General features: G+C 41.1%; 1 protein-coding gene across 3 annotated transcripts in view; it reads right to left on the reverse strand.

Moving 5' to 3' along the window:
* Positions 1-23,480, reverse strand: part of PROM1 (prominin 1) — a 103,437-nt gene that overhangs the window by 26,804 nt on the left and 53,153 nt on the right. For all 3 annotated transcript variants that reach the window (XM_058546775.1, XM_058546776.1, XM_058546777.1), the window contains exons 5-10: positions 20,682-20,802; positions 18,724-18,787; positions 17,709-17,798; positions 7,231-7,448; positions 4,845-4,919; positions 1,930-1,993 (exon numbers count right to left, since the gene is read on the reverse strand). In XM_058546775.1, the coding sequence (XP_058402758.1) occupies positions 1,930-1,993; positions 4,845-4,919; positions 7,231-7,448; positions 17,709-17,798; positions 18,724-18,787; positions 20,682-20,802 (632 nt within the window). The remainder of the gene's footprint in view (positions 1-1,929; positions 1,994-4,844; positions 4,920-7,230; positions 7,449-17,708; positions 17,799-18,723; positions 18,788-20,681; positions 20,803-23,480) is intronic.

A 23,480-nucleotide genomic window follows, 5' to 3' on the forward strand; every position in this document is an offset into this window, starting at 1 on the left:
TAAATGTCTTTGCAGCAGAAGAGACAAGATTAGCGGTTCTCACAGTTCGATCCCGGGGCTCCTGGTGAACTTCAAGAAGATGGTAGCGTGGTCCAAAACATAATTACATAAAAATGCTGGAAATCTTTTTCAAAGTGTGCTATTCACATAGATATGAAATCTTGAGAGCTCAAAGGAGGATACGGTTATTCTGCAGTGGCTCAACGCCTCCTCTATAAGGCTTGTGTGCTGAAGACCCCAGGATCCTCGACAAGGGACTCAGTGGCTCTCTTTTTTAATTCTGGGATTTCTGCGAGTTTGAGAGATGTGGTGTGTAGACTCCCCAGTCTCCTACGTACAGTTCCCTAAACTCAGAATCCAGCCCCTTCTGCTTCTCAGGCTGTCCTGCTCTCCCACACCACCCAGCTTTCCGCTCTTGCAGCTTTGGTGACTCTATGTGGCTGGTGCCCTCTCTCAGCGAATGCCTACTGCAGGCCTCAGATTAGATGTCACTTCCTCCAGGAAGCCTTCCACTACCCCCTTTCCACCTCAGTTCCCTTACATCTACCTTGTCACTTTACCAGTGTGTGGTAAATGGCATCTGTATACATGCCTAGATGAATGGTAGGCAGGGGTCATGCCTTATTCATCTCCCATCCCCAGAGCCCAACAGAGCCTGGCACACAGTAGGCACTCAAAATACGTGTGCAGGATAGGACCGAATCATCAAGACAGGGGAGCTAAGGGTTTTTATTTGTTTTGGAAGGACATGAAAAGAAACAGTTGATACTCAGGCTGATGGAGTGGCACTCGCCCAGACCTGGGAAAACTCTGGCTTGTGTTTAGGCAATGACACTGTGTGCAACGGGCCTTGCTCATGCATGCTGCACACCTCGCTCTGCTAGACTTACAAGGGAGGGCTGCACGTATTGGCAGAAGAAGTCCAGAAAGGAGAAACAAAGAGAGTAAACACAGAGATTAGTAAGCAGGTGGCTCTAAGGCATAAAGCGTGAGTTAGCCTTCAGGTGCCAGAATAGAAAAGCGTGAACTTTACCTTTAATACCTTAATATTTTAAAGTAGAATCTTAGATTAAATAAAAGAGAACCCACAAAACAGCTAAAGCACTGTGTAGTAGGATAAAATATTTTTTACCCCAAGTCTTAATGGGTTGAAAAAACACCATTAGGAAAAAAAAAATCAAATACCTCTAACAACATTTTAAAACCACTTGGTCAATAGATAAAAAGCACAGAAAAGTTGATTTTTTTTAAAAAAAAGAGAAGATCATCTTACATAGCTTCAGAGATTTCTTTTCTTAGCAAATAACTCAGTTTTATCCCCATTCCTGCACAAAGAGCTGTTTATGCTGCATTCTTTCATTCACCCCAAATGCCATAACCTGAATACAACGTGATTGAATCATTTAAGACCAGTAGAATTGTCTCAACATCAATTCTGTCTCTCCAAAACTGTAAGCAACCTAGAGGGCAGATGAACACCTTCCTAAAAAGACAAAATGAGTCCTTACACATAGTACTCTTTAAAAAAAATTAATGTTAAGTTCTTTTAGAAAATATGATAATCTACAGTTTTTCCCTCAGTGAAAAGAATCAGACTGTGGCCTTCCAAACTCTGGCTGTTGTGAGCTCTGACAGCTCACTACAAGGGCTCGTCTCCACAGTATGGCCCTCAACCACGCAGCTTCCGGCCAGCAGGATGATGTTTATCAGTGTTCAACAGGAGGATTACTATTTATTTAAATCTACATAGCCGTGTGAAGGTGGCACAATTGAAAAGCTCTGATATTCCTTAGTATTCAAGGTTTTAATGAGACAATATTTTTTAAGAGGGAAAATGAACAACAAAATTCTTAACAATACATTTCTTTGTACTAACCATCTAATTCTTAATAAGGAGAGATAAAAATTACTTAGAACTGTGAGTCTCACCTGATATCATGTCTGTGGTTTGGTTTTGCACCATCTCAGGTATATCATTAAAGGATTTATAGCCCTAAAAAATAGTTCAAAATAAATTATATACATAGTAAGTAGAAGGGCGGTTAGTTAACTAGTACTATTTTTCAGCTTAGTATGGAGTAGAGAAACAAAATAAAAATGTAACAATCACTTTAAGGCTGAAATTATTATATGGTTATTATAAATCTAAAAAAAAGAATTCCCCCTTTTTATTTATTTATTTATTCAGTGTGTGTGTGTGTGTGTGTGTGTGTGTGTGTGTGTGTGAGGAAGATCAGCCCTGAGCTAACATCCATGACAATCCTCCTCTTTTTGCTGAGGAAGACTGGCTCTGGGCTAACACCTGTGCCCATCTTCCTCCACTTTATGTGGAACACTGCCACAGCATGGCCTGACAAGCGGTGCGTCAGGTGTGTGCCCGGGATCCGAACCCGGGCCGCCAGCAGCCGAGCGCGCGCACTTAACCGCTACGCCATGGGGCCAGCCCCCAAGAATTCCCCTTTGGAGAGGAACTTCTTTAGATTATATCCATCAAAGATCATGTTAAAAGTTTTTAATTTTTAACTTTTAATTCATGTTAAAAGTTTACATGTATCTATACCAAAGTTTCTCAATTAGGGGCAATTTTGTCCCCCAGGGGACATTTGGCAACATCTGGAGACATTATCACAATTGTGGGAGTGCTACTGGCATTGTGTGGGCAGGGGCCAGGGATGCTGATAAATATCCTGCAATGCACAGGACAGCTCTAACAACAAAGAATTATACAGTCTAAACTGTCAGCAGTGCTGAGGATAAGAAACTCTGATCTGTACAACGTACTATGCGCAGTGAATTTCTAAAAACAGAATCACTTTCCAATGCAATTCCAAAATTATATTGGAGATCTAGTCTCACAGAAAACAATAATGTCCTAAAACACAGCTTATAGAGACTACAATTTGTAGGGAGGCTAAAACGAAAACAAAAAGAGCTATGGCAACCTATATTACTTTAGGGCTAAATTCAGGACAGGCAAATGTCATCGTTTCCGAGTAACTCAATGAAACATCTCGCCTTTCCTCTGGAAGGGGTTTAATTTGTGTTTCTTAACTCTCTGCTGGTGTATTTAACCATCTGCTAGGGAACACTATGGTGATTACAACCTGTTGTGAACTGAATGTCTGTGTCTGTGCATATGCTGAAATTCTAACCCCCAATGTGATGGTATCAGGAGGGGGGTCTTTGGGAGGTGATTAGGTCATGAGTGGAGTCCTCATGAATGGGATTAGGGCCTTATAAAAGGCAGCCCTGAGAGCTCTCTCCATTATGTGAGAATGTAATGAGAAAACAGCCTTCTGCAACCTGGAAGGGGTCTCTCACCAGACCCCGACCCTGCTGGCACCCTGATCTCCGACTACTATCCACCAGAACTGTGAGAAATAAATTTCTGTTGTTTATAAGACACCCAATCTATGATGTTCTTTTATAGCAGTCCAATCTAAGATACAAACTTTGTAAGATTTATGATGCCAGCAAGTTTCCACGTTAGCCTAGCAACACTGAAGCCATAAAAAGAACGTCCAGGGCTGGCCCCGTGGCCTAGCGGTTAAGTGCGCGTGCTCCGCTGCTGGCGGCCCGGGTTCAGATCTCGGGCGCGCACCGACGCACCACTTCTCCGGCCATGCTGAGGCTGCGTCCCACGTACAGCAACTAGAAGGATGTGCAGCTATGACGTACAACTATCTACTGGGGCTTTGGGGGAAAATAATAAAAGAAATTAAAAAAAAAAAAAAACGTCCATGACTTGCTTCCTCAAAGGCAACTCAGCTGCCCAGCACACTAGTGCTTGCATTGGTTTTCTGTACATCTGACCCCTCTACATTTATCTGCATTTGGACTTGTGGAGGTCACCCATCGTAAGAGGTTTTATGGCTGGAAGGGGACTAATAGATCTTCTGGTTCAATTCCTTCATTTAACAAACAAGGTGACACCAGAGTGCAAAGACCAAGAGTTTCTAATGCCTTGTTTAAGAGGACATTTACTTTGTCCGTATACGTAAATGAGTGTTTAATAGCTATTTGATGAATTTTTTACACCCATGCTAAAAGACATAAAGTCAAGAATAAAACTATTCTCTCCCTTTCCTACAGGCCCAGAGCATTCTTGCTGAATCATAATCTACAAAAAAATACTTATTGTGCACTCAATATATTAGTTGAATAAATAGCAACAATTGGCAGGCTATTGGGGAAATCATCAGTATTCTAGACTAATGTGGTCCCTGCCTTTTTTAGAGTTTACAGGCCAGTGAGACAATCGAGACTTTAAAACAATAATTATAGTTAATTGAAAATTAACAAAGACTCTAAGAATGTATTAAAAAGGATTTTGACCTGGTCAAGATGCCCAGGAAAGGCCTCATTAAGAAAGTGATATATAAAGCTCAAAGTAGCTAGTACTTAGTAGCCTAAATAGCTAAACTACGGAGAGGGAGAAAGAAGAGAGTGCCAGGCACAGGGCACAGCATGTGCAAATGCATAGACTTGGGAAGAAACAAAACCAACATGGCTGACTCATAGGCACAGTGGGAGAACATCTTAAACAGAATCAGTATGGAGTCCAGCACTACATCCATCAAATTTTGAGCCCAGGAAGGTGAGATCATGCTTTTGTTTTTATCTCTTATGGTCCTAGCCTGGTGCTTTGCACACAATAGATGCTTAATAAAAATGTCTTGTATTGAAATGAATGAAATTATCTGGCAGATAACAGTTACCGCCCATCTTGGCAACCCCTCTCCAGAATTTCACGGCTTTTTTGCTGTTACCCCTTTTCCTATGTACCACTCTACTCTTTAAAATGATGTAAAATAAGCTATTGTATTTTTTCTAAAAAAACATACCTGTTGGACCAGGCTGGACAAATTTGTCCGAAGAACGTCATTAACATTATCAATTTCCTTATCCAAAGACGGAAGCTGAAAATGTATAAAACAAAATATAAGGCAAGGTGGTTACTCACAAATTGTATCATAAAAAAGAATCATCTTATATCCAAGCCCCGAAGTCTCTATATTATATGATATAATCTAAATTTCTTTCGAATGATAAGAGTATTGTGGGGAAAACACATTGAGCCCAGAATGGCCTCTGCAAAAGCACTAATTTTTACATGTTTCAAGGTTTCGTGCTGCAGTCAGCTAAAAATGAAGGAAAGAAATTTAACACAGATTGAATATGTGTGAACTCACAATTTCAGGTACTGAATATTGTTGAATAAAGTAGTAAACAACTTTTTTAAAAACATATTTAAAGGTAATAGTCAGTGGTTATATTGGTGAGTGGTCTGGAATAATTTTTCATTTACAGCATTATACGTGGATTTAAAGTGTTCTGTCTCTTACCAACACTGGGACAAATATCATGGGTCTCCTGACACGATGTATCGAGAAGGACACAATATCACTTTTGTGATATTTCTGACAAACATGCATAACTCAAATCTAATCATGAGGGAACATCAGACAAACCTAAATTGAAGGTCTTTCTGTAAAATAAATGGCCTGTCGTCTTCAAAAATGTCAGTGTCACAAAAGAAAAAGACTGAGAAACTGTTCCAGATTAAAGGAACAAAGAGACATGACAACTAAAGACCATGTTTGATCCTGGAATAGACCTTAGATGGGAAAAAGAAATAACAGTTGTAGAAGGCATTTTTAGAAAAATCGGCAAAATCTGAATATAAACTGTGGATTAGATGGTAGCATTGGGTCAATGTTATATGACCTAATTTTGATAATTGCATCAAGATTATGTAAAGTTAGGAAATGCACTGAAATATTTAGGGGTAAAAGGGTATAATGTCTGCAACTTACCTACAAATGATTAAGAAAAGAACAAAATGCATAGTATTTTATGCACACATGATAATATAAATAGATGATAGATACATAAATAGATAAACAGATAAAATGATATGATTAAGCAAATGGAGCAAAATGCTGACAATTGGTGAATTTGGGTAAAGGGTGTAGACAGGGGTTCCTTGTACCAATCTTGCAAAATTTCTGCACGTTTAAAAGTACATAAAATAAAAAGTTACCCCAAAAGGGACTTGATCTCAAACAGTTTAAATGCAAGTATAGATTATAGGCTCTAAAAAACTGTTCAATGATGATAAAAGTGATTGTAGTAGACATGCAGACACAGACGTTGAATGTGAAATATTTAAATAAAATTGATTCATGGGGGCTGGCCCCGTGGCGTAGCGGTTAAGTTCCCAAGCTCTGCTTCAGTGGCCCGGGGTTCGCAGGTTTGGATCCCGGGCACGGACCAATGCACTGCTTGTCAAGCCATGCTGTGGTGGTGTCCCATATAAAGTAGAGGAAGATGGGGGCCAGCCCCGTGGCATAGCAGTTAAGTGCGCAAGCTTTGCTGCTGGCAGCCCAGGTTCGGATCCCGGGCGCGCACTGACGTACCGCTTGTCAGGCCATGCTGTGGCGGCCGTCCCACATAAAGTGGAGGAAGATAGGCACGGATGTTAGCCCAGGGCCAGTCTTCCTCAGCAAAAAGAGGAGGACTGTCATGGATGTTAGCTCAGGGCTGATCTTCCTCACAAAAAAATAAATAAATAAATAAAGTAGAGGAAGATGGGCACTGATGTTAGCCAAGGGCCAATCTTCTTCAGCAAAAAGAGAAGGGTTGGCATCAGATGTTAGCTCAGGGACAATCTTCCTCACCAAAAAAAAAAAAAAATTGATTCATGAAGTGTGAGAGTGAGAAAAATATAGCTATATTAAAATTTTGTTTTATATAAAATGTGGTGTGTATATATCACTATCTTGATAAATTAAAAATCATGAGTAGACATGATTATTTTATCTACATCCCATAACTTTGTATATTCAATTTGCTCCAAATTCTTTTTTTCTAATCTTCTCTTTGGGAATATAGGGAATTACCTTATATTGAGGCATATGTGGTTAATATACTAGGCATATAATTTTAAAATATATTTTAATTTTTAAAGGTCTACAAAAATGCATTCTGCTTCCTTTTTTCTTTTTAAAGCTTAATTCATTCTGAACCATCAAACCAATTGCAGAGAACTCTCAGGAAGGGGTTTCCCCTTGTTCCTTCTCTCCTGCTGGGGCCATTCCAATGTGGTGAATGGATAACCAGGAAGGCCGACAGAGACCCAGGCCACTGTGCCCCTGATAGGTGTACCCACACTTAGCCCTGCCCAGCTGTCCCAATGATGCTCCCCAGTAGCAAGGTCACCCTCCTCACCTGACCCAAGTTGGTATTGTCATCCAGCTGGCTTAGAGACATTCTGACGTTGTTGCAAGTGGTAGCTACCGGAGGTACAGAGCACATGGGGTCATTGAGTGATTGCTCCAGGTTCCTTTTAACGTCACTCAGGCTGGTGTTAAGTTGTGTGGTCGATTTTTTCAGCTGTCCTAAGGTATTGTTCACATTCATCAGGGCTTCTTTGGCCTCTTTGATTGCTGTAGGAACACAGGCTGCTTCAGAACAGACGCACCCACTAGGCTGGCAACGGCAAAATCCTTCTTGTCTACAAAATTGCCCTAAAGGAACTTGAGGTGAACTTGAGAAGGACTTTGGAAGGCAACCAGAGGGGTCTGCTGTGAGGGACATTCGGAGAAGGGAATAGAGGGACATTGCTGTCCTCCTCTGCCAGCTACTCCAACCAGCTCAGCTTTCCCACTAGAGGGCTCTTTCAGACAAGAAGTAGGGGGCAAGCACCAACCCAGGACTGTGACGGGGACACCTGGGCACAGCATTAACTGGCTGCCATTGGAGCAGCAGCCCCAGGAAAAGGTGTCGCAGGCCCAGCATTGCCCAGCCTTGAAGAGGCCAGACTAGACAAACTGGCATCTTCAATCCCAAGCGGTTTTAATCCACATAAAACTGGTCACACCCAGACATATTTTAGCTATGGATACTCAGAGAGCTGGAATTAAGCATACAGCAATGGTTAAGAGCACAGTTTTGGATTCAGGCAGGTCTATGTGCAGATCCTAGCTTCACTACTTGCTGTATGACTGGAAGTCAATTCCTAAACATTCTTTGGCAACTTTTTCATCTGGAAATGGTGAAACCATCACCACATTCATCAGAAAATGTGGGGATTAGAACCATCAGATTGAAACTCCTCAACAGCAGTGAGTCTATCTGTTTTATTTCGGGAGCCCCACAGCCTAGGACATTCTTATACTAGGAAATCTCTAATAATTGTTTGCTATCCTGATTTCTCTGGAGTATAAAGCTCTGTATTCATGACTAGGGAGGTAGCAAATTACAATTCTTTTCTACAGTGAGTTAAAGCCACAGCAGAAAAAGATGTGAAATTTAAATGAGAGGACATTGCTTTTCTTCTAAGCAAGTAAGTCTTCCGGGTCACAAAACAGATGGCGGAGCATCAAGTCACAATTGGATGTTGCTAGCAAAAATGTGAATGCCCTTAAAAATTGGTTCCCCCAACTTTTCCTGGCAACCACATAAAACTCGAATGCTAAAATTATACACACACACACACCCCCACACACACACACCCACTCTTTTATGCTTTCATGCTGTGGAATCTTACCATAAGTAGTCTGAGGTCTCAGCCTAGTTCCTCTACTGCCTTGTTATAGCACCTTTGGTAAATTCTTTTACTTCTCAGGACCTGGGTTTCTTCATCTGTAAATTAGGAAGCTGGTTGGGTCGTCTCCTGGTTACAAGGAGACTCTGTGACCTAGGCTGTGTCCTAGCAGGTTTGCTCTCAGGAGATGGCATCGCCTATGTTAACTAGATCTGATCTGGTAGCAGCTAGCCCTGTCATCCAAGATGGCGCCACAACTCAGCTGTGACAATTTACTCCGAGACCTGGAGAGGCTTCCAGGATTAGACTGTATGACCCGTGGTCCCAAATTCTATCACCTTATCTGAACAAATATCTAAAGTCTGCTTCAAACAATCTTTTCTCTTGAATTTTGGTCCAGTCATATCTTAACAATATTTGAGACTACAATGATATTTAAGACTTTATCAAAGAGTCACTCTGGGCCTCAGTTTCTCATCTTTTCCACCTACCTCCTAGGATTATCAGCAAAGCATGGAGCCTGTACCTGCCTCATGTTAGCAGCTCAATAAATATCTACCATAGCAAAACAAGAAACAAAGGACACGACTGCAACTAGAAACACACAACAGAATGCAGAAGAGCATGCCAAAATATTCTTAACAATACACAACACACACTTCACATTTTAATGTTGTGTAGTTTACTTCTTATAATCTTTTCCACTTTGACTTCAAGATAAGTTATTTTAAGGCAAGAAACAAACAACATAAATACACAAAATACACAAAATTACCATACACAAAAATACTATACACAAAAATTAACTCAAAGTGGATTAAAGACTTGAATGTAAGACCTGAAACCATGAAAATTCTAGAAGAAAACATAGGCAGTACACTCTGCAACATTGGTCTTAGCAGCATATTTTCAAATACCATGTCTCATCAGGCAAGGGAAACAACAGAAAAAATAAGCAAATGGGACTATATCAAACTAAAAATCTTCTGCACAGCAAAGGAAACCATCAACAAAATGAAAAGACAACCTAAGAATTGGGAGAAGATATTTGCAAACCATATATGTGATAAGGGGTTAATCTCCAAAATATATGAAGAACTCATACATCTCAACAACAAAAAAACTAACCCAATTAAAAAATGGGTGAAAGATCTGAACAGACATTTCTCCAAAGAAGATATACAGATGGCCAACAGGCACATGCAAAGATGTTCAACATAATAAATATCAGGGAAATGGAAATCAAAACTACAATGAGATATCACCTCATGCCCGTCAGAATGGCTATAATTAACAAGACAGGAAACAAGTGTTGGAGAGGATGTGGAGAGAAGGGAACTCTCATGCACTGCTTGTGGGAGTGCAAACTGGTGTAGCTGCTATGGAAAACAGTATGGAGATTCCTCAAAAAATTAAGACTAGAACTACCATGTGATCCAGCTATTCCACTGCTGCGTATTTATGCAAAGAACATGAAAACACCAATGTGTAAAGATACATGCACCCTTACGTTCATTGCAGCATTATTCGCAATAGCCAAGACTTGGAAGCAACCTAAGTGCCCATCCAGGGGCGAATGGATAAAGAAGATGCGGTATATATACACAATGGAATACTACTCAGCCATAAGAAACGATGAAATCCAGCCATTTGTGACAAAATGGATGGACCTTGAGGGTATTACACTAAGCAAAATAAGGCAGAGGGAGAAAGTCAAATACCACATGATTTCACTCATAAGTAGAAGATAAAAACAACAAAAAAACAAACACATAGAGACAGAGTTTGGATTGGTGGTTACCAGAGGAGAAGAGGGGACGGAAGGGGGCGAGAGGGATGATTAGACACAGGTGTGGTGATGGACTGTAATTAGTCTTTGGGCAGTGAACGTGATGTAATCTATACAGACATTGAAATATAATGATGTACATCTGAAATTTATATAAGGTTATAAACCAATGTTACTGCAATACAAAAAACAAACAAACAAAAAAGCAAGAAACAAACAAGAACAACAAAGAATGACAGATGATAAAATGAATTGATGGCCCAGAAAATGTGTACGTTTAGGCACTGTCTATAGACATTCTGGGTTATGGGTACCATTCTGTCATGTCCCAAGAAGGACTTAGAGGCAATAAATATATATTTTTTCCAAAGGCTTCAAAGCATTTTATGTCTATAAACTTTCTGCTGGGTTACAACTCTGAGAGTCATTCTAGACCTACCAAGATCATATATATTATGTATCTGAAGTCAGTGGAAAGATATTTCAGATTCTCAATTTTAGTTAATTAACATTTCACCAATTCATAGCACACAGTTCCTTTACAGGTCCTGACCTGAGCTCAAATGCGATTTGCACAAATCAGTTTTCATGTCTCTGCTCTCTCCAAAGGCCACTAAACACACAAGGTTGCAAAGAATTTTTAGCAAAAAATTTGCCATAGCGGTTTACTAAGAAGACTTTAAGAAGGTCTGGCAACACTAGAGGCTGAACTCTAACTTATTCAGGCTGACTTAAAAAAAAGAAAAAATAGAACTTTAGTACTAATACAGGAAGCACTGAAGAGAAAAATAAAATCTGGGTTTTAATTGCCTTTAATCCAAGGAGAATTACAATTCAAGCATTAAAAATTGGGCACACCACGGGACAAACTGCATTGTTCATATACTTTTGCACAGCTTTTACCTTTACAAAATTTGGGAGCTGGAAGAGATCTTGGAAGACCAATATTCCCAATGCACTGACTCAGGGGGATCTGGGGTGCAGGGGTGCCTGGCATCATCCTGTGGCCACACCAGCACTTGAACTCCAGATTCCTAACTCTTCCTCCAGAATTACACCTGCTGCTTGCCCTGGATGACAAGGAAGCACCCTACATCTTCACATTCTCAAATGTACCCAAATGCCATCCGGTATGGTCCAGGGTGCACAGGCTTTATAGTCAGTTTCATGAAACTCATGGACGAGTTTCATGATCTCTGAGCCTCATTGTCACGCGTTGGTAATATGAGGGTGACCATACCCACTCCACAGAGCTGTTGTGAGCATTGACTAATATGATGCAGGAAAAGCACCCGGTACATAGCATTGGCACATGGCAGGCCCTCAACATTCAATAGCTCTCTAAATACTAGTTCATGGCTAATCACTTCTACAAACACTTACAGCGAACTTTGCTGGTTGGCGTCTCAGAAGCCACGTCACCCCTCTCCCACCTTGCGGCAGACCTGTGTTTGGGTAGCATGGGTCCCACACCCAGCTTAAGGAGTGGGCCCTGACTGTCCATAGCCAGCCAATTTCCCCAGCATAGCACTGGTTCAGAAGTGGCCAAGGGACCTCGGATGGCCCAACAGGAGGGAAATCTGGTTGAGGATGAGGAACAATGTGGTTGGTGTTAGCCCTCTTTCAACTACAAGGTGAGTTCACATTAGAATGATGCAGACATTGTAGAGAACAGCTAGATGGAAAAAAATCTCGCCAGTAGATCTAGCCTCAACTGAAGCTGGTATCAGTTACATAAGCCAATAAATCACTTAGTTGAAAGCCAGAGATAGATAGATTTTTCTGTATGTATCAGGTAAACGACACATGATTACTTGAGATATTTACAAGAGAATGAGAGAGGTGACTGGAGAGATTTGATTGTAAAAAGTCACAGATCTAGCCCAAATCATTATTAATCCATTGGTGAAGTACAAACACTTGAAGCTGTAATGAGAGGATCTAGAGGGTGCTCAGTAAGAGCGATGTTGGAGACACGGAAAGTGAAGGTCGGCACGTTTACACGGTTATCGGGGACGAGCGACGAAGTCTCAAGGTGGAGGAATGAGGAGCCACCAGCCCCCCCTTTTCATAGTTCTCTTCCTGCCAATTAAGTAATATTTCCTGCTAAGACACAGGACGGGGCGAGGGCAGTGAGGGCGGGAGGAGGTGAACAATGGGAGGAAACCTCTCTGGGAAAAAGTCCCGGCTTCATTTTCATTTCTGCAGGAGAAATGCTCAAACAGCAAGGGACAAAATAATCACTCAAGACTATTCATTCAGCTCTAATGACAACCCAGAGCTCCTCTATTTCCCTATTTCCCATGTAATCTGATTACGTGGATCAACCTGAACTGGTTGAGGTGAAATCAGGGGTTCTTAAACCAGCGTCTGTGGATAGAATTCAAAGGGATCCGTGAGCTTGGACTGGAAAAACAAAACCACATCTTTACTTCCATTAGCCTCTACTTAAACTTTGATTCTATTAAGAAAGTAGACAGTGGACCTCTGTCAGTGCCTCTGTCACCAAAGAAATCACAAATATTTTCATTTAATATTCAGTTCTTGTGGATATCTGGCAATACTGTGTCTGCTCATCACTACTTTGAAATTCTGGTGGTGATCAGACCCTCCACCAGATGATATTAGTTGATGGGCTTAATAAAGAAGCACATGTTACTACATCGCAAATTCACTTTTTTAATATTTTGATATTTCAATCCACTTTGTCTCTTTTGTGATCTTATATCTTTTATGTTGTACATTTAAAAACATTCTGAGAAAAGGTCCAGAGAGTTCACCGTCCATAGTACCAAAAAGGTGAAGGACCATGATTTAGATCTCTATCAGGTATTAATCATGTGGGTGGTTTTCCTTAGGTAGTACAGAAAATATATGAATGGATGAATACATTATTCGCGCCATCACAGTGAGAGAAAAAAATTTCCCCAAATAACTCCTTGATGTTAAAGTGCAAATTCCAAGACACTTGGTCAATGAGAAGGCACCTTTTATTTCTTTTATTTAAAATGGACTAAGCTTATGAAGACTGAATTTTCAGCAGACCAGGCAAGACAGACCTGCCAACTTTGGGGTAAAATTTGTTCCTCTCAAAGGGCTCCTTCCGGCCTCACAGTGGCCTGAAGCACACTTATTTGGCCAAATGAATGAATGTGCCTAGAGCAGAAGAAAGCTCTCCAAAGTCAGTTCACCCCTGCTTTTGTGTTTCCCATGTCAGCAAGGGACACTGCCTGGTGAGACAAGACAGTGGGTTCTTTCTCTGTTTTTTTAAATCTCTATCTCTGGTTTGTGTTAAAGTAAAGAAATAACAGACATTTAGCAAGCACTGGAGAAAAAAGCACTGGATTTAACCAGAAAAGGTAGATTCCAAGCTCTGGGCATGTCACATGGCTTTTACTTGCAATATGGGGCTCACTATAGCCCCTCTGCCTGTCTCTCAGGGACACTATGATGATTACATGGAACATGGTATAGACTTTAAAAGATGTTTTAAAAGCTGCAAAATCCTATACAAATATCAAGCTTTATCTACCTACCTACAGATGGATTGTGAACAGACCATTAGCGGTGGAGGCCAAGTAACTTTGCATGGACAATAAAGTTGAGGAGTGGTTTTTCATCACCACTGGTTGGGGGAGTCATTTGGGAGGAAGCCTTACAGGAATGGGGACTCCTTGAGTACCAGCCTGTGACAACCACTCCCAGATGAAAAGAAATGTCAACACTCAAGGAACAAGAGTGCTTCGAAATCCTCACTAGAGATAAGGGTCAGAGCAAACCTGGGCACATACCTCTCTCTCTCTCTCTCTTAAATCCTTTTGTTTTGCTTTGTTTTAGTATAGATGCAAAACAGGCAAGAGGATTTAGGGAAGTGCACCTTTCCTAGGAGTGGAGGGCCACCTACCTCCCAGATCAGGGACATCCTGGCTTTAGTATAAAAATGAGCTACAACCGGGGAAGGTGGTTTTCACTGTTTCAAATATCTTTTCAAGTGAGAAAGATTCATCCTTTAATCTGTAAGTAGATCTGATGCTCTACCTATCAGGACCCTGCCAAGGTCCTTTGTTGGCTCATTTCATGACTTAAATGCCATTTAATTTTCAATAAAGGACAATAACACACGGTTCTTGGGCCATCTCTTGGCCATGATCATGAAGAGTTCATTTTGTGTGGTAAATGTGGTTACTGGAGGAAAGAAATGTAACACTCAGTTGTAAGAAAATGTACTAATTAAAGGAAAAAGAGGTTACACTCCTTATACACTGAGTTCTTTTTCTAAAACAATGCTTCTTAATAGTCTACTGTGCTATCATTTTTGTGCATTTATTCTTTCACTCATTATTTTTTGGCTCAATAGTGGGCCATCTTTCAGTTTTTAAAGATTACCGTATTTCTCTGATTCAGTGGTTCCTTTTACTTTTTTTTTTACATTTTAATTTTAGTAAAATGAAGATGCATGTTTAATCAATAGTGCATTTAATGTAATACTTTCCTCTTTTCCCAAAAAACATATTTAGTAAACCAATGGTCTTACCATACATGCGGCCTTAAAATCAAGAAGTATTATAAATCTGATAAGGAGTCACAATAACATAGTATATATCGACTAGGGGAATGAGAAGGTTTTAGTTCTCTTTCTCCATGTTAACTAGTCATTAATAGTTTAGGAAAATAATTGGCACTGTTGAATGCCTACTGTATCAGTTATCTATTGCTGCAGAATAAATTATTCCAAAAGTCAGCATCTTGAAACTATAAACATTTATTATCCCACACAGTACCCGAGGGTCAGGAATCTGAGATTGGCTTAGCTGGGTGGCTCTGTCTCAAGATCTCCCATGAGGTTGCACTCAAGCTGTCACTTGGGGCTGCATTCATCTGAAGCTTGGCTGGGGCTGGAGGATTGGCTTCCTAACTCAATGCCTGGTTGACAAGAGGCCTCAAGTCCTCGCCATGTGGGCCTCTCTATAGGGCTGCTCATGACATGGCAGCTGGCTTCCCAGGGTGAGTGATGAGTGAGAGAGAGAGACTGAGATGGAAGCTCAGAAGTGACACACCATCACCTTTGCCATTGTGTACTCAAGATGACTATGCGAGCTCCAGGTACATGTGACACACTCAGTGGGAACCAGGCCAATACACTAATGATGGCACAAGGGACAATGAAGATCAGGGGGCTCCCTGACAATGTTGTTGAACCCCTGAACCAACTAACCCTGAACTGCCTTACCTCTGATATCTTGTCTGTGTGTGATATGTTTCCTATTGTTTAAACCACTTAAAAGATCTTTGGCATTGATATCACATCAATGTCACCTTCAAAAGACCTCTAATTATATATAAGAATTGACTTCAAAATTCCCAAAGCAAATGAAAACAATTTTAATCTCATTTAGATAGTTGATAGATAGATAGATAGATAGATAGACAGACAGACAGATAGATAGACAGACAGATATATCGATCCACAGAGCACATTGAGGGCAACTAAAAAAACATGAAGTTACAAATAACTACTGACATCAAAAGTAAAAGGTCAGGAGGCTTGTAGACTCAAAAGGAGTTGCCTAGCAACTGAGGCAGGACTATGAAAGAATATAGTCCCTTTTCTAACAGTATTCTAAACTTCACTACAGTGAAGTTATAGTATTCTAAACTTAGAGAATTAATGTCAGGGTTGCAGGTGCTTAGAATATCCATTCATTTATTCATTCAAGAAATGATAATGTGCTCCAGGCCAGAGACCGCACTAGGTACAGGGAATAAAGAAGGGAACAAAATCAGCAGGGCTTGTCCTTAAGGAGCTCATCCTCTATTAAAGAGAGGCAATGCTGTCAATATAGCAGTTGAGCTGTATATTTAGGGTTGCAAAGTAAGTAGCAGCAATTTGGAGGTTGTCACACTCTATTATGGGGAAAAGAGGAGGCAGGATATGAGGAGAAGCTCTCAGAGGAGAGAACACTAGCTGTGGTTTGGTAACTAGAGAAGATGAGGTAGAGAAGGTTCTGAGGCATTTCAGGCAGAGGAAGCATATGCAGCACAGGGGTATGAGAGAATGAAACCTTAGGGACCTACACTAGAGTGAACACTGAGATTCATGGCCTGGAATGGGAGGTGGGGGGGTGGCGGTTCAAGACAGGAAGTGACTGGAATGATAGGCAGAGGTCAGGTGCGGAAGGAAGGAAAGAAGGAAGGAAGGAAGGAAGGAAGGAAGGAAGGAAGGAAGGAAGGAAGGAAGGAAGGAAGGAGCTGCATGTAGAAAGCTAGGAAAGGAAGGCAGGAGGCATGGGCCTTTGCAGCCACGTCCCTCCTCTGGGCCTGAGTTTCCTTGTATGAAAAGGAAATAGTTGGTGATGAACAGAATGAGCGTCTGGAGACACCCAAGGTGTCCATAGCAGAGGACACACCTTCAGATTGTAGCTGGACCCTTTGCAGGGTTCAAGGAGAAGGACAAGGAAAGACTTTCAATTAGTTAAGACTCATCTGAACAACTCCTGGCCTGTGCCACATGTCATCCTGTTTCAGACATTCGTCTGAGTCCTTGAACTCTAAGGAGGGAGGCGGAATGCCAAAAGCAATGGGCATAATTTTCCAACTTCCACACAATTCACTCTTGTATGGTCTATCTTCTCAGGAATACCACTTCATCAAAGTAAAATTCAAATTGGCAAAATGACAAATGTTTTATATAGATAAAATTGTCCTCTCATCAAATACTTAGCACATTTTCTCAACATTTGGAAGAGACTGGGGTATTCTTTGTTCCACTGAAGTTGAATATGCAGTTTAATAACATCAGTATATCACTGCTCACTTACATCATTGACTGTGGTGGCTTACAATATAAATGCATATTCCTACTTTCCAAAAGTTGTTCTTTCAGGGAGAAAAGGAAGGAGTAATCAATAGACCCCAAAAGATCTAAAATCCTGTAGCAGGAGTCGATAAGCTTTTTCTGTGAAGGACTGGATAGTAAATATTTTCGGCTTTGTGGGGCCATATGGTCCCTGTTGGCAACTATTCAACTCCGCCATCAGTGTGGAAGCAGCCACAGACGATACCTACACAGAGAAGCAGGCTGCGCTCCAACACCTTCATTTCCAAAAATGGGTGGCGGGCTCCTATCAAATTCTGCTACTATTATTTCAAAAGACTTTTAGATCATTGATACAATAGCTTTGGCACAATCTTTAAAAAAAAAAAAAACCCGTTGTGACACAGTGGGTCTTTACCGGGCCTGTTCGAATGACTACAGACTGTGGGCTCTCGCTCCAGCCGACATTCAGGGAAAACAAGGGAAAGGAGAGTGATCACAGGGAGCCTGAGGCTTCTGGGGGGAACATCCTTGGTCACTTCTGTCACTGCGCTTACCTTCTGCCATGGCCTTGATGTCATCAAGCACCGGGATCACTTTAGGCTTCAGTTGTTCATGAATTCCACCTCCTAGCAGTGATTTAATGTCTAAATTCAAAGAAACATAAGGGACTGTGAGGGTGGCCTCCACTTATCCTCCCCTCCTACCGCTCACTCTCCTCACAATGCAGGATTTCATTGCCTGGAAAACATCTTCAATCTCTCGTGCCGTGAAATCCCGTCTTTCCTTCTAGCCCCATGTTGACTCTTGTGTGGAGATTTCGTCACACTCTTCAAAGTCTCCTCACCGGCTGTGCCCCAGTGAAAAATTACCCACCACAGCCCAGTATTTAATTGTACTTGGAACACAGTGTTTATCGTCTTGAGCCACGACTGCTGTGCCCCTCGTCTCTTCAGCTAGACCAGGGGTTCTCAACCGTGGCACTAATGACATCTTGGGACAGATAATTCTCTGTCGGGGGGCTGGCCCGTGCGCTGCAGGATTTTTAGCCACATCCCTGGTCTCGACCAACAGATGCTGGTAGCACTGTCCCCCTACCCTCACTCTGTTGGGACAGGAAAACATGTCTCTAGATGTTGCCAAATGTTGTCTCGAGGGCAAAACAGCTCCAGGTTGGGAACCACTGTGTGTTAGGGCCCTGTGGGGACCAGCACTGCCCACCCCTCTACTTCTGCAGCCCACTGGATTCTCTGTGGGGCCCATTTCTGTCTTTCAGCGGACCTGACAGAGACCCATTTCCTCTCACGTGGGGAACGAAGAACAAGCGCTCGTCACGACAAGAAAGCAAAAACATTCTTACAATAAATGCTGGCTGTTCATCACTGAGTAACAAACTGCAAACTGTCAGTAACTCTAGGGAATTACTTTTCTGTTTTTCCCCGACCTTCACGCAGCAATTGTAGAAATAGCACACTTCATGTCTCTGCCTGTATTTTACGGGAGATGGCCATACCATCTTTTAGCCAAAACAAACAAACAGAAAAATTTGAGGCAACTTCTAATTTTACTCACTGTCCAGATCTGCGAATGCCCTTTCCTTCGTGGTGGTATACTGTCCCAGAATATAGTCGATTTGCTAAAAATAAATAAAAAAATAGAAAATAAATTACATGAAACCTCCTCTTCTAAGGTCCAAAGCCACAATAAAAAGAGATTTAATATACAAAAATTATTTTGAATCAGAACTTTTTAGAAGAAAGCAGGTTCTTAGAGATATTTATATTTTCTGACACTCAGACTTCTTAATAACACTCCAAAGCATATTGGCTTGAGAAACATGATTTCTCACGATTCTGTGGATTGGCTATGTGGCTCTTCTGTTCAGGCCAACTTGGCTGGGGACAAATAGACCCCTCTCTCTGTGTAGCCTCTCATCTTCCAAGTGGCCAGCCTGGGTGGTCCAGCATGGTGGTCCCAGCAGCAAGAGAAGAAGAGTGGATGCTGCAAGGCCTCTGGAAGCTTCAGCTCAGAACTGGCACAAGGTCATGTCCACTGCATTCATTTGGTCAAAGCAAGTCACAGGGACAGTCCAGGTTTGAGAGGCTGCAAACAGATCCACCTCTTGAAGGGAGGAACTCCAAAGAATTCGAGGCCATTTGTAATCTACCACACTAGGGCCATTTTATTTAGTGGCTATTACTGAACTGGCATCCAAAGGGGCTCCTTACCTTCCTCTTCCCCACACCCTCTGCAACACTGGTGTTACCATTTTTAAATAACTGTTGCCAATCTGCTCAGGGAAAATGTGCATCGTTAATTTTTTCATTTCTCCAATTACTAGAGTAAGGTTAAATTTCTTTATATGTTTGGGGCCTGTTATTATTTCCTCTGTAAATTGACTATTCACATTCTCTGCCTAATTTTTTATAGATTTAAGAGCTCTTCGCATATTTTGAACTAGATAAGTTTCCTCCACAGTCATAATGATTTACTATCCTTCCAAGTTTATCAAGGCAATGTCAAAGTTCACCAGCCATGATTGCTATGTATTGAATTTTGTCAACATTTTAAGGGAAAGGTTTCACTTTGGAGCCTTTAGAATGACTCATAAAAAATATTATGAATTTTTATTCACAGATTGGGAAAATGATACATTTTCCTCTCTGTACGGGCTGTAAAACTATGGATAAAATTAGCTTCTCTAATCTCAATATTAAAAAATGCCTGCACTCTTTGCTCTTTTAGTTCCAATCACGTTTTTAAAAACTAGTAGAATATTTAAAGTGTTAGTATTTTTTAGAATATAATAAACTAGGAAGAACACTATCACTATGTGAGGAGGCCCATGGATTCTGTTGGGCTCTTATTAGTGAATCCAATAGGAGGGCATCCTTCTCCCCATGGTGGTACCCAGGAGCTCAGCATCATATGTCTGGACTGGTTTCTGCTCAGACATTTTTAAAAACAATGTTCTGAATAGGCAAGACATCAACACGCTCCTGGGATACAGAAAAATGTGCCCTCAGGCCACCCAGTTCCCCTTCCCTAAAGACAACTTCTGTGTGTGTGTGTGTGTGTGTGCACGTGTGTGCGTGCATGCACACATGCGTGTGTACCCTTCTCAAGGAATTTCACACATTTATACAGATATTACAAATGGATGTTTAGAAAGCAGAAAGGTTTCATTACAAAGGCAACTTCATGTAAATGATGAGGTGTTAACTATATTGCCAAAAAGAAAGGATAATGGCACCCAAAGATTTTTTTAAGCACTTTTATAATATGTACTATAATTTTAAGTTATACTTTTAAATAAAATAAAAACACCAATTCTGAAATTATGCTTTTGTAGTCTTTTAGAAACCACTTAATGGGACTTTATTTCTTCATCTACAAAATTAAAAGATAACACCTATCTACATTGATTCACTGGATTCCTAGGAGGTCCAAATGAGATGCTAAATATATACAGGAACTCCAAAAGGCCCAAAACACAAAGCATCGTGGGATGTATAGATTGTGGTTTTTACCGCGGGAGTTCCGTTCAGGAGAGTTCTCAGGTCTTTGAAGTTGCTGTCGGCCAGTTGCCGACTCTTTTCGATCTGGGTCCTTAGGTGGTGGTTTGCCACAAAACCGAAGATGATACCAATGCTGCAGGAGAAGGAAAAGGGAAGGAACAGCATTTACTGTGTGACCGGTGGTCGTCTGGCCTGGTGCAGAGCAGCACCGCAGATGGGAGAGGACAGTTCCTCTCTGCAGAGCCCCTGGAAGGACAGGACCTTCCTCCCCAACCCTGGCCTCTCCCACTGCTACAGCCGTCCTGCCTACACCCCATAATCCACTGGCCACCAACATGTGGGCCACAAAACAGGAGTCAGTCCTCTCAGAGAAGACACACATCCATTCAAGATACATTTTTATAATGTGAATCTTATAAATGGAACAATGTTCACAATAAATTGTGGAGGAAATAGAAGTTACAAAGTTATATGGCAGTGTGTGTAATATAGTCCTATTCCTGTACAGACGGGGATGTAGGTACACACCCTCCAGCACAACGCACACACAAACACACCCCACACGCATATCTCTGCTCCCCACAAAGAAGACTATCAGGAAAATACCAAAATGATCCGAGTGGTTTGGGCTTTCTGATGTTTTTGGTTTCTCTAATTGTCTCTGTTAGTTTTGTATTATCCAGGTTGAAAAGAAACGAGTTACTTGAGCATTAAAATGCTGTATGAGAAGCCACAACAATAGCGTACTTGAAAAACATATTTTTCAAGCCATCTAAAACGTGTACATTTAATCACTTTAAGGGCTCTTAATGTTGACTAGTTACTATCAATCCCCTGACTTAAATTGACTTGACCAATTGGCTTGTTATTGTGCCAAATCCTTGGAAGATTAAAAAGTTCCACTTAAAATTGCTAATTGCCACGGCGCTTTTAGATTTGGCCACTAGATGGCAGCAAAGAATTACATAAACACAACACTCCCCAACATTTTACCTACAGAAGTCAAAAAAATTGTTTGTAACAAATTGTTAGTTTGTACTCATCCAATGGACGGTGTGGATATGTTTCTAGAACAAAGTTTTGCAAATAATAGGCAAACTTTGGGAAAAAATTCTGATGCAGAATATCAATACTTTGCTTCTTCGTCAAAAGCAACGTCTTAAGCTTTATACATTCATATATTTACAGGTAGGGTGGCCAAGTGTCTGTTTTTGGATCAAAAATTCCATGCTCCCAGGAAACCTCTCAGTCTTGGGTAAAGTGGGACTGTCATTCACCCTATTTACAGTCATGATTCGTTCCAAGGAGCATTGGTTCATTGCAGTCTCACTTAAAACATATTTTCCCATAGCAGTATCACACAGGTGCATTAGGTTTTCCAAATGAATCCAAAAAAGTCTATAACACAATGTTGAACAATATTTCATATGGTTAACAAGTTGTAACGGTATGTGTACTGGAGAAGGAACATGAGACTTGGGTTCTAGTCCCAGCACTGCTACTAACCCACACTGTGTGAGCTTGAGAAAGTCACTTTCCTTCTGTGAGCTTCAGTTGGTATCACAAAACAGAAAATTAGATTAGATAAGTGTTTCTCAGGCTGCAAAGGAGAGGGGTACTGAATGTTCACAAATTCTCTAAGATTTTTTTTTGCTTGGGTTCATGCTGATGAAATGACCACCTATAATCCGTTTTTGTCAGCCTCGAGTCTACATTGGTACTTATGAGGCAGACATTATGTCACAGCAATAATGGTTATTAAATGATGCGCTCATGCCAAATAAGGCCAAATGACCCAAAACAAGGACTTTGAGTAGTGCGAACAGGGAGGGGAAAAAAAGTTGAGTCATAGCAATGCGCCTGGAGCTTTATTTACCACACCAAATTTCAAACATCTATACAATGACCACCACCCGAATACATCTGCCCACCACAAGATCTCACACTGGGGGCCTTTGCTGTCTCTCCCCAGCATGTCCAAATTATCTGTCATTCACATGGTCTAGACCCATTTTGTCAATTAAGAAGTCAAAGTGAACTTGGGAAACAAACAGCAAGTTCAAGTCCACTTGGCTTTCACTGACCCCCCTGGACGGGAGAAGAAACTCCTTGCCTTGAACTCCCAGAATGATCTCCTGAAATTCTGATGGGGAATTTCTCATTTATACTCTATTTTGTCTTTATTTCTACTTATGTTTAATTTCTCTAAAAAGAAGTGGAAACTGCTTCTTTGTCAACTTGGCAGGATGTAGGGTCTCTTGTCCACGGCGGGTGTTCAATGAAGGTGGGTTTGAGGACTGGGCTTTGTTTCATTTGGCCCATTTAAAAGATTACCCATATGGTTGGAGTGTCTAAGTCAGAAACTGCATTGTTCCTTTATTGAATAAATGTCTTTACTCACAAGATCATCAGTCAGTAAGATGAATTGCAACACAACATTGCAATACAACAGTGAATTTCAATGTAACACATTTAGAAAGCCCCATAATTCTGTTAATAAATTATGGACCCAATTAAAATGAAAGCATTGATCATTATTTAAAAAACTGTATGTACTGAACAGAATTCTGAAATAGAATTCAGCAACTGTCAAAGCTGATTTTCAGACCCATAATACATTGTAAATTTTATATTCAAATTAAGGATCGCAAATTCAAATGCCTACATGGGCAGGCAGAAAGCATGAAGGGGAAAGTGTGGCATGGAGCTATGGGAGCTGAGAGATCAAAGACGGGGGTGGGGGCAGCTGCTCCGCAGTTCTAGCAAGTGTCACCATGATGGCAGACCTGGAAATCTGGATTCTTATGTAAA

This window comes from Diceros bicornis, chromosome 8 (genome assembly GCF_020826845.1).
Source record: "Diceros bicornis minor isolate mBicDic1 chromosome 8, mDicBic1.mat.cur, whole genome shotgun sequence".
Taxonomy (NCBI): domain Eukaryota; kingdom Metazoa; phylum Chordata; class Mammalia; order Perissodactyla; family Rhinocerotidae; genus Diceros; species Diceros bicornis.